The 12,297-nt window shown below is 47.1% G+C and overlaps 1 protein-coding gene across 1 annotated transcript in view; it reads left to right on the top strand.

Moving 5' to 3' along the window:
• The first annotated feature begins 3,284 nt into the window (after positions 1 to 3,284).
• LOC139274639 (adiponectin-like) overlaps positions 3,285 to 12,297 on the top strand; it is a 45,743-nt gene continuing 36,730 nt past the window's right edge. The window contains exons 1-2 of the mRNA XM_070891317.1: positions 3,285 to 3,432; positions 3,539 to 3,615. Of these exons, the coding sequence (XP_070747418.1) occupies positions 3,285 to 3,432; positions 3,539 to 3,615 (225 nt within the window). The remainder of the gene's footprint in view (positions 3,433 to 3,538; positions 3,616 to 12,297) is intronic.

Below are 12,297 nucleotides of genomic sequence, written 5' to 3'. Positions count from 1 at the left end.
CATTGGAAGTGTAACAATTCAGATTTTGTGTGGATAATAAATCATCCAACATCATTAAACTACAGATCAACTGTTCATTATCTCATTGCTGTTTGTGGGAGTTTGCTGTGTGCAAATTGACTGCCCGTTTCCTACATTACAACAGTGGCTACACTTCAAAAGTACTTAATGGGCTTTAACATAAGAACATAAGAAATAGGAGCAGGAGTAGGCCATAAGGCCCGTCGAGCCTGCTCCGCCATTCAATAAGATCCTGGCTGATGTGATCATGGACTCAGCTCCACTTCCCCGCCCGCTCCCCATAACCCCTTATCCTCTTATCGTTTAAGAAACTGTCTGTTTCTGGCTTAAATTTATTTAATCTCCCAGCTTCCACAGCTCTCTGAGGCAGTGAACGCCACAGATCCACAACCCTCAGAGAAGAAATTTCTCTTCATCTCAGTTCTAAATGGGCGGCCCCTTATTCTAAGATCATGCCCTCTAGTTCTAGTCTCCCCCACCAGTGAAAACATCCTTGTCAAGCCCCCTCATAATCTTATACATTTCGATAAGATCACCTCTCATTCTTCTGAATTCCAATGAGTAGAGGCCCAACCTAGTCATCCTTTCCTCATAAGTCAACCCCCTCATCCCTGGGATCAACCTAGTGAACCTTCTCTGAACTGACTCCACAGCAAGTATATCCTTTCGTAAATATGGAAACCAAAACTGCATGCAGTATTCCAGGTGTGGCCTCACCAATACCCTGTACAGCTGAAACGAGACTTCCCTGCTTTTATACTCCATCCCCTTTGCAATAAAGGCCAAGATACTATTGGCCTTCCTGATCACTTGCTGTACCTGCATACTATCCTTTTGTGTTTCATGCACGAGTACCCCCAGGTCACGCTGTACTGCAGCACTTTGCAATCTTTCTCCATTTAAATAATAACTTGCTCTTTGATTTTTTCTGCCAAAGTGCATAACCTCACACTTTCCAACATTATACTCCATCTGCCAAGTGCTTGCCAACTCACTTAGCCTGTCTATGTCCTCCTGCATCCTGCCAGTTGACCACAAAGCGGCGGCCACAGGATTCTGCCGCATGGCCACTGCAAACGGGCAGTAACGGGTTTTACCGAGACGCTGAATTTTGGCCCCCAAGACTTCCACCAGGTAAGTACTAGGTGGCAGAATGGAGGCAGATGAGGCCAATGCTACGTCCTCTCCCTCCATCAATGGTGCTCAGGTGCTTCCTGCCAAAACCCCAGAAGATACGAGCAGGCTTCACCTGGCAATGCCAATGTGAGCTGTGATGGATGGGAGCAAAGTGATCCAGGAACCCGAGCTTCACCCACTGGCATTTGCGTAAGTTGGGTGTGTGTGGAGCTACCAGCAATTGTCCCGGTCGGGAGTGGGGAAGGGAATTTCAAGTTGGAATGGTGAGGTGGCGCTAGATCTCAACATCCAATTTTCCCCCTTTTCTGCTGCTGAACCACCTGATTTTGGCCAAGATGGCAGAGGAGATTCCAGCTCTTATTGTCTTACTGTGAACACTGTCTGTTTAATACCCAGAGTAACCAAGAGTGTAATATTTAAACAAATCAACCATGGGAGAGCAGTGAAAAGATGGCATGTAATTGGCACACAACTCAAAATAAATTGACCATAAATCATATGTACTAAGCAATGTTATTTGAACTAAACTAATAATTCAAAAACAAAATGCTGCAGATGCTGGAAATCAGAAATAAAAACAGAAACTGCTGGAAATACTCAGCCGGTCCAGCAGCATCTGTGGTACGAGAAACAGAGCTAATGGCCGGAATATTCCCATTACTGAGCGTGCGTGTTTGGGGGCGGGTCGACAGAAAATATCCCGGAAATTGCGAACGCGTTAGGGACCTGACGTCACCCCGCTGCCTCACACATTTAATTTGGGCGGCTTTGAATGTGCGACATGGGCCAGATTGACAGAGGCGGGCAACCTTGTTCAAGTCATTAATTGTTTGTTGAGAGACAGACCACACAGTGTTCTCGATCAGGCCAACATCCCCAGCATCGAAGCACTGACCACACTCGACCACCTCCGTTGGGTGGGCCACATTGTCCGCATGCCTGACACAAGACTCCCAAAGCAAGCGCTCTACTCGGAACTCCTACATGGCAAGCGAGCCCCAGGTGGGCAGAGGAAATGTTTCAAGGACACCCTCAAAGCCTCCTTGGTAAAGTGCAACATCCCCACCGACACCTGGGAGTCCCTGGCCAAAGACCGCACTAAGTGGAGGAAGTGCATCCGGGAGGGCGCTGAGCACCTCGAGTCTCATCGCCGAGAGCATGCAGAAAACAAGCGCAGGCAGCGGAAAGAGCGTGCGGCAAACCAGACTCCCCACCTACCCTTTCCTTCAACAACTGTCTGTCCCGTCTGTGACAGAGACTGTAATTCCCGAATTGGACTGTTCAGTCACCTGAGAACTCACTTTTAAAGTGGAAGCAAGTCTTCCTCGATTTCAAGGGATTGCCTATGATGATGAGGGTTTTAACGCCAGCTTTTGACTTACTGCAGGAGCACGGGATTCACCTGTGAAGGTGAGGTGGCAGCTCAATGACCATTGGTGAGTCCATTCAATGAGAGCTGGGAAAAGCACAAACACTCCCACAGTACACCTCATTACTTCCCTCGTGGAAAGGCTCTTGCTCACTCCATTTTGTCCACTGATTTGGGTATCTGCAATTTGCAGGTAATTTCTGAAACCTCAGAAGCCACCCTCACCACATTGCTACTCATGATCACAACATTGAGGGATTGGCCCTCTGATCTCCACTTTATCTGCCATTTACTACATCAGCATGGGTGCCACCTATACTGTCTCACTTTGGTCCTAGAATCGGGCCAAGGTGAGCCCCACCACCAACAACACCAGCCCTACCAGCTGCAGCAGCAGCAACCCTAACAGCAGCCTTCTCCTCAACGACCTGATGCTGCGCAGAGATGGGGGCGGGCATAGGGCTGCACCATGCTGGAGACAATACCTCCAACACAGGGTATACAGGCAGAGGATGAGCTTCCACAACAAGATTAAGCAGCAATGCCAAAGGAGGCGCAGGCTATTGCGCCAGGTAATCAGAGATATTTGTAGCTTTCTGGAACAACGATGCTGCCCAGAGGTCCTGGTAGACACTTCTTACCAGTGGCTGTCAAAGTCATCAATGCCCTCAATTTCTTCACCTCAGGCTCCTTCTAGGAATCAGCAGCAGACATTTGCAGGATCTTGCAATCGTCCGCCCACAGATGCATCATCCAGATGACCAATACATTGTTTGATAAGTCAGCCACTTATGTGAACTTTGCCACTGACCAAGCCAGTGTTACTGAGCGGGCGCTCAACTTTGCGGCTCTGGCTGGCTTCGCACAGGTGCAGGGCGCCATTGACTGCACATGTGGCCATGAAGGTAACCCATCGTCACCCAGGAGTGTTTGTGAACAGCAAGGTCTTCCACTCGTTGATGTGCAGCTTGTTTGTACTCATAAAAAGATGATTATGCTTGTGTGCACCAGATTCCCTTACAGCTGTTATAATTCTTTTGTGCTGCATCAGTCCACCCTCCCTCTTCGCATCTCCAAACAACCAGCTGGTAAGTCTGTTCGGAGACAAGGACTATTCACTGAAGAAGTGGCACATGACACCCTTGAGGATGCCAAGTACTGAGGCCGAGGCGCGTTAAATTGAGAGCCACATCTCCATCAGATGTGTCATAGAGAAACCAATAGGCATGCAGAAGATCTACCAGATGCCGTGACAGATCTGGAGGAACTCTTCAGTATGTCCCAGCCAGGGTCTCCAGAATCATCATTGTTTGCTGTGCGCTGCAGCGAGGATTAGAGCTATAGGAGGAGCAAGGCGCAGAATGCACTGCCTCTTTGGAGGAGGAGGAGGAGGAGGAGGAGGAGCAGGTGGAAGACGAGGAGGAGGATGAACCTGAGGAGGATATGGCAGCATCAGTGGTGCACATTGCTGCCCGGGAGGGCTAAGATGGCCTCATCATGGTCAGATTTACTTAATTTCCACCAACGCAGCCACATGCCTGCCACATGCTGTACTAAGTTTTCCCCAATAACACCATAAAGCATCCAGACAATGACCAAGCCATTCCGCTCACCCAAACCCCTAGTGCTTGAGGTTAAGTAATGTCTCACCATTCACTCCAAGTGACAAAGCCACTTCCAAGGTACTCGGCAAAAAGGGACGAGTGTTGCAAAGCAAAACATTTATGTGTGTCATCAGGAGAACTGAAACTTAACACTAACATTTTTTCCATGCACCCATGTGCATACCTGTGTGCATCTAATTTTGTGTCTTTTTTCTTTTCCCAGTGCATTATATAAGGTGCAGCCCTGGTGGATTCAGCAGAGATAGAGGCAGGCTGCTCACTTCCCTGCTACTACTCGTTAGACACTTCTGACGGACATCGTCTGGGTTTTGGAACCTGTGAGGGCCTGGCCAAAGACTGCACCTCTTGCAACTGTGCAGGGGCAAACTCGGCCATCGCTGTCCGAGGCAGCATGTGGGGCTCTGACTGAGGGAGAGGCATAAGAACATAAGAACTCGGAGTAGGAGTAGATCAGCCCTGCCCCTCGAGCCTGATCTGCCATTTAATACGGTCATGGCTGATCCGATCATGGATTCAGGTCCACTTCCCTGCCCGCTCTCTATAACCCCTTATTCCCTTATCGGTTAAGACACTGTCTATCTCTATTTTAAACTTATTCAATGTCCCAGCTTCCACAGCTCTCTGAGGCAGTGAATTCCACAGATTTACAACCTTCTGAGAGAAGAAATTCCTCCTCATCTCAGTTTTAAATGGGCGGCCCCTTATTCTCAGATCATGCCCCCTAGTTCTAGTCTCCCCCATCAGTGGAAACATCCTCTCTGCATCCACCTTGTCAAGACCCTTCATAATCTTACACATTTCGATAAGATAACCTCTCAATCTTCTGAATTCCAATGAGTAGAGGCCCAACCTACTTAACCTTTCCTCATAAGTCAACTCCCTCCGGAATCAACCTAGTGAACCTTCTCTGAACAGCCTCCATAGCAAGAATAGCCTTTCGTAAATATGGAAACAAAAACTGCCGCAGCGTTCCAAGTGTGGCCTCACCAATACCCTGTATAACTGTAGCAAGACTTCCCTGCTTATATACTCCATCCTCTTTGCAATAAAGGTCAAGATTCCATTGGCCTTCCTGATCACTTGCTGTACCTGCATACTAACCTTTTATGTTTCATGCACAAGTACCCCCAGGTCCTGCTGTACTGCAGCACTTTGCAATCTTTCTCCATTTAAATAATAACTTGCTCTTTGATTTTTTCTGCCAAAGTGCATGACCTCACACTTTCCAACATTATACTCCATCTGCCAAATTTTTGCCTGTCTATGTCCTTTTGCAGATTTTTTGCGTCCTCCTCACACATTGCTTTTCCTCCCATTTTTGTATCATCAGCAAACTTGGCTACATTACACTCAGTCCCTTCTTCCAAGTCGTTAATATAGACTGTAAATAGTTGAGGTCCCAGCACTGATCCCTGCGGCACTCCACAAAATACTGATTGCCAACCCGAGAATGAACCATTTATCCCGACTCTGTTTCTGTTCATTAGCCAATCCTCTATCCATGCTAATATATTACCCCCAACCCCATGAACTTTTATCTTGTCCAGTAACCTTTTATGTGGCACCTTGTCAAATGCCTTCTGGAAGTCCAAATACACCACATTCACTGGTTCCCCTTTATCCACCCTGTTCGTTACATCCTCAAAGAACTCCAGCAAATTTGTCAAACATGACTTCCCTTTCATAAATCCATGCTGACTTTGCCTGATCGAATTATGCTTTTCTAAATGTCCTGTTACTGCTTCTTTAATAATGGACTCCAACTTTTTCCCAACCACAGATGTTAGGCTAATTGGTCTATAGTTTCTTGTTTTTTGTCTGCCTCCTTTTTTAAATAGGGGCGTTACATTTGTAGTTTTCCAATCTGCTGGGACCTCCCCAGAATCCAGTGAATTTTGGTAAACTAAAACCAATGCATCCATTATCCCTGCCGGTACTTCTCTTAAAACCCTAGGATGCAAGCCATCAGGTCCAGGGGATTTATCTGCCTTTAGTCCCATTCACTTACTGAGCACCACCTTCTTAGTGATTGTGATTGTGTTAAGTTCCTCCCCCCACTATAGCCCCTTGACTATCCACTGTTGGGATATTGTTAGTGTCCTCTACCGTAAAGACTGATACAAAATATTTATTCAGAGTTTCTGCCATCTCCATGTTCCCCATTACTAATTCCCCGGTCTCGTCCTCTAAGGGACCAACATTTATTTTGACCACTCTTTTCCTTTTTATATACCTATAGAAACTCTTGCTATCTGTTTTTATATTTTGTGCTAGTTTACTTTCATAAGGCTAGATTTTCCACTTTTGTGCTTATCGCCCAAAATTGGGCATTATTTCCGGCATGGGCAGTAAAAAAGGCTTTTCAGATCGCCGGCTTCTTGTCCATCTTCAAAGCACCTAGTCTCCATTTTAAAAAATGTACGTTACTGCAAGCAATATGAAATGGGCGGTAGCGTTAAATCTCGTTGACCTTCTGCCATAAAGTGTCACCATCCTTAGCAACAGCATGGCATCGCTCGCTTCCCGCGAGGTCAAGGGTCATCATGTCATGCGCAGAAGAGGAGACAGAGAGAGAGGGAGCTCAGAGGGACTGAAGGTGGGTGTGGCTGTGGTGTGTGCTTGTTTGGCTGTTGTGGGAGGCACGAGGGAGATTCACCTGCATCAAAAAGCCTACTCAGCACCAAGAACGTAGTTGGCACCGAGTTTTTGTCCAACAAATAAGATATAACATGGAAGGGATAGTGGAGGTCAGGAACACTGGTGGCAGAGTGCTTTCAGTGGTCCCGGAGCATGGCACTGCACCCCAAGGTGCCGCTCCCCCATTGACAATCACACCTGAGAGCCAGGAGCAACATCATGCTTCTGGTTCGGAGCACGTTCCCACCTCTGGACCGTCCTCTCCCGTATCCGCCCAAGCAGTGTTTCGGCCGTCATCCCCCTCCACTAATGAAGGCCAGGCAGTTTGGAGTCAGGAGGGGAAGGGCAAGGGGTAGAGGTGGGGCGGAGAAGCGGGGTGGGAGGGTTGGTTTTTACAGAAATATTGATGATTTCAGACAAATGTTCGGTTTAAATGTTTTTTATTTAGCAAAACCTTATTGCGCATTAGCTCAGATAGCTACACCGTTACACACTGGTGATTCCTTAACATCTAAGGGTATAATGACACTTAACTTCAATCAACTTCAACTTTAACTGTCGCCAAGGTGATGCCCACCATTTATGTATCACCTGCACACCCAGCAGTGTGTCAGCCTTGTAAATAACACCATTGTTCTTTCAGGAAAAGCGCTCATTAATGAGCTCCTGACATAAGACTCTTTCAGCTATCATGCCACCATGGACCCTTTCATGTGGTCTACAGAGGGGTGGGGGCATGGCTTTAGCATCAGCCTGATTGTCTGGGCCGATGTCAGCATCCGCCTCCTCGTCCTCCTCTTCCTCTCTCTGGTGGGGTGGACTGTCAGACTCATCAGGCAATTCTTGCCCCCTCCTGATAATCAAGTTGTGCAGCATGGATCACACCACCATGAATTGAGCTACCTGCTCAGGGTGGTATTGGAAGTTGCCTCCTGAGTGGTCCAGGCATCTAAAGCACTGCTTAAGCACTCCAATGTTGGAAAATGTGAGGTCATCCACCTTGGGAAAAAAACAGTAAAAGGGAATATTATTTGACTGGAGAGAAATTACAACGGTGCAGAGGGACCTGGGAGTCCTTGTGCATGAATCCCAAAAAGTTAGTTTGCTGGTGCAGCAGGTAACCAGGAAGGCGAATGGAATGTTGGCCTTCATTGCGAGAGGGATGGAGTACAAAAGCAGGGAGGTCCTGCTGCAACTGTATAGGGTATTGGTGAGGCCGCACCTGGAGTACTGCGTGCAGTTTTGGTCACCTTTCTTAAGGAAGGATATACCAGCTTTGGAGGGGGTACAGAGACGATTCTCTAGGCTGATTCCGGAGATGAGGATGTTACGTTATGATGATAGATTGAATAGACTAGGTCTTTACTCGTTGGAGTTCAGAAGGATGAGGGGTGATCTTATAGAAACATTTAAAATAATGAAAGGGATAGACAAGATCGAGGCAGAGAGGTTGTTTCCACTAGTCGGGGAGACTAGAACTAGGGGGCACAGCCTCAAAATATGGGGGAGCCAATTTAAAACAGAGTTGAGAAGGAATTTTTTCTCCCAGAGGGTTGCGAATCTGTGGAATTCTCTGCCCAAGAAAGCAGTTGAGGTTAGCTCATTGAATGTATTCAAATCACAGATAGATAGATTTTTAACCAATAAGGGAATTAAGGGTTACGGTGAGCGGGTGGGTAAGTGGAGCTGAGTCCACGGCCAGATCAGCCATGATCTTGTTGAATGGCGGAGCAGGCTCGAGGGGCTTGATGGCCTACTCCTGTTCCTAATTCTTATGTTCTTATGTATGTTCTCCACGATATTGCGAGTGGCTCTGTGGCTCTCGTATCGCCTTTCGGCTTCGGTGTGGTTGTCACACAGGGGGGTCATCAGCCAGGTGGCGAAGCCATATCCTGTGTCACCAAGCATCCAGCATTGACCTTGTGGCTGATTGTTAAACAAGTCAGATACAGTGCTCTCACGCAAGATGTGAGCATCATGGATGCTGCCCGGAAATTGAACATTCACTGCCAGTATAATTTGTTGGTGGTCGACAACCTGTTGGACATTCAGGGAGTGGAATCCCTTGTGGTTCCTGAAAACCTCTACATCCTGAAAAGGTGCCCACATCACGATGTGCGTACAGTCTATTGCTCCCTGCACCTTGGGGAAGTTTGCAATTCTGGAGAATCCTAGAATCCTCTCACTCTGTGCCTCCCTGGTCATAGGAAAGCTGATGAAGTCCCTCCTGCATGTGTACAGGGCTTCAGTGGCCTGTCTATAAACATAAGAACATAAGAATTAGGAACAGGAGTTAACCCCCTCATCTCCGGAATCAGCCGAGTGAATCGTCTCTGTACCCCCTCCAAAGCTAGTATATCCTTCCTTAAGTAAGGTGACCAAAACTGCACGCAGTACTCCAGGTGCGGCCTCACCAATACCCTATACAGTTGCAGAAGGACCTCCCTGCTTTTGTACTCCATCCCTCTCGCAATGAAGGCCAACATTCCATTCGCCTTCCTGATTACCTGCTGCACCTGCAAACTAACTTTTTGGGATTCATGCGCAAGGACCCCCAGGTCCCTCTGCACCGCAGCATGTTGTAATTTCTCCCCATTCAAATAATATTCCCTTTTACTGTTTTTTTTCCCAAGGTGGATGACCTCACACTTTCCGACATTGTATTCCATCTGCCAAACCTTAGCCCATTCGCTTAACCGATCTAAATCTCTTTGCAGCCGCTCTGTGTCCTCTACACTGCTCGCTTTCCCATTAATCTTTGTGTCATCTGCAAATTTTGTTACACTACACTCTGTCCCCTCTTCCTGGTCATCTATGTATATTGTAAACAGTTGTGGTCCCAGCACCGATCCCTGTGGCACACCACTAACCACCGATTTCCAACCCGAAAAGGACACATTTATCCTGGCTCTCTGCTTTCTGTTAGCCAGCCAATTTTCTATCCATGCTAATACATTTCCTCTGACTCCGCGTACCTTTATCTTCTGCAGTAACCTTTTGTGTGGCACCTTATCGAATGCCTTTTGAAAATCTAAATACACCACATCCATCGGTACACCTCTATCCACCATGCTCGTTATATCCTCAAAAGAATTCCAGTAAATTAGTTAAACATGATTTCCCCTTCATGAATCCATGCTGCGTCTGCTTGATTGCACTATTCCTATCTAGATGTCTCGCTATTTCTTCCTTAATGATAGTTTCAAGCATTTTCCCCACTACAGATGTTAAACTAAGCGGCCTATAGTTACCTGCCTTTTGTCTGCCCCCTTTTTTAAACAGAGGCGTTACATTAGCTGCTTTCCAATCTGCTGGTACCTCCCCAGAGTCCAAAGAATTTTGGTAGATAATGCAGTAATGTGTGGCATGCTGAGAAAGTTCGCAAATGTCGCCAGCTGTGGCCTGAAAAGAACCCGACACATAGAATGACAGTGCCGCAGTGACTTTGACCTCGACAGACAGTGCTGTACTAATGGTGCTGGCAGGCTGCAGATCTCCCCTTATCAGCTGGCATACCTCAATGATAACCTCTGTGCAAGCACAGTCTCCGAAGGCAGGTGGTGTCGGGCAAGTCGAGGTAAGACTGCTTCTCCCTGTACTTGCGGGGGGTGTAACGTCTGGTCCTCCTCATCAGTCTGGCACGTCTTACATTAGGCACATAATGCTGTGACGTGTACCTTCGGCGACCTTGAGTCTGCTGCATGTAACTAGTCATCAAGAGAGGTTGAGAAAGGACAGACCCCATTGCAGTAGCTCTCTGTTTTCCACCGAATGGTCACAATCAATGAATGTACTGAGTGGTCCAGGCATCTAAAGCACTGCTTAAGCACTCCAATGGTTTTCTCCACGATATTGCGAGTGGCTCTGTGGCTCTCGTATCGCCTCTCGGCTTCGGTGTGAGTGTCACGCAGGGGGGTCATCAGCCAGGTGGTGAAGCTACCGATTCAATTCCAATCGGTCACAGTATGGTCAAGATGTTTGTGGAGATGTTCACATCAACTCCAACAACCTCCAGAGTACATCCGAACTCCCCCGAGGTTGAAGCACAGCAGCCTTTTAAAGGATGCGACATGTGATGTAGAACATGGCGTCCATAACGCTGTGATTAGTTCCGGTTAGTTCCATTTTTTCTGGGCATTGTTTTGGGTGAGTGATATTGTGGGCGATATGTGTGCGAGGTGGTGAAAGTGACGCTGGGCGATCTCATGGCTGCTAGTTTCAGTGAATATGCTCTTTATGACAAAAAAAAGTGGGTGGGTGGTATTATTGAATCTCGACGTTAAATCGGCAGAATGACAATGAAGGCCCAAGTCTCCATTTATAGCCATTATAATACAATATAGTTGCAATTACGGAGACGTGGTTGCAGGGTGACCAGGGTTGGGAATTGAGTATCTAAGGATATTTGATATTTAGGAAGGACAGGCAGAAAGGAAGAGGGCGGGTGTGGCATTGTTAATAAAGGATGGAATCAGAGCAATAGTGAGAAAGGATATTGGCTCAGTAAATCAAGATGTAGAATCAATCTGGGTGGAGCTAAGGAACACCGAGGGGTAGAAAACATTGGTGGGAGTTGTCTATAGGCCTTCAAACAGTAGTGGTAGTGTAGGGGACAGCATCAAACATAGAAACATAGAAACATAGAAATTAGGTGCAGGAGCAGGCCATTCGGCCCTTTGAGCCTGCACCGCCATTCAATATCATGGCTGATCATTCAACCTCAGTACCCCTTTCCTGCTTTCTCTCCATACCCCTTGATCCCTTTGGCCGTAAGGGCCATATCTAATTCCCTTTTGAATATATCTAATGAACTGACCTCAACAACTTTCTGTGGTAGATAATTCCACAGGTTTACCACTCTCTGAGTGAAGAAGTTTCTCCTCATCTCGGTCCTAAATGGCTTACCCCTTATTCTTAGACTATGACCCCTGGTTCTGGAACTCCCCAGCAACAGAAACATTCTTCCTGCCTGGAGTATTGTGTACAGTTTTGGTCTCCTAACTTGAGGAAGGACATTCTTGCTATTGAGGGAGTGCACCGAAGGTTCACCAGACTGATTCCCGGGATGGCGGGACTGACATATCAAGAAAGACTGGATCAACTGGGCTTGTAGTCACTGGAGTTCAGAAGAATGAGAGGGGATCTCATAGAAACGTTTAAAATTCTGACGGGTTTAGACAGTTAGATGCAGGAAGAATTTTCCCAATGTTGGGGAAGTCCAGAACCAGGGGTCACAGTCTAAGGATAAGGGGTAAGCCATTTAGGACTGAGATGAGGAGAATCTTCTTCACCCAGAGAGTGGTGAACCTGTGGAATTCTCTACCACAGAAAGTTGTTGAGGCCAATTCACTAAATATATTTAAAAAGGAGTTAGATATAGTCCTTACTACTAGGGGGATCAAGGGGTATGGCGAGAAAGCAGGAATGGGTACTGAGGTTGCATGTTCAGCCATGAACTCATTGAATGGCGGTGCAGGCTCGAAGGGCCGAATGGCCTACTCCTGCACC

Source organism: Pristiophorus japonicus, chromosome 10 (genome assembly GCF_044704955.1).
Source record: "Pristiophorus japonicus isolate sPriJap1 chromosome 10, sPriJap1.hap1, whole genome shotgun sequence".
Taxonomy (NCBI): Eukaryota; Metazoa; Chordata; class Chondrichthyes; family Pristiophoridae; genus Pristiophorus; species Pristiophorus japonicus.
This window is presented reverse-complemented; position numbering and strand designations above follow the sequence as displayed.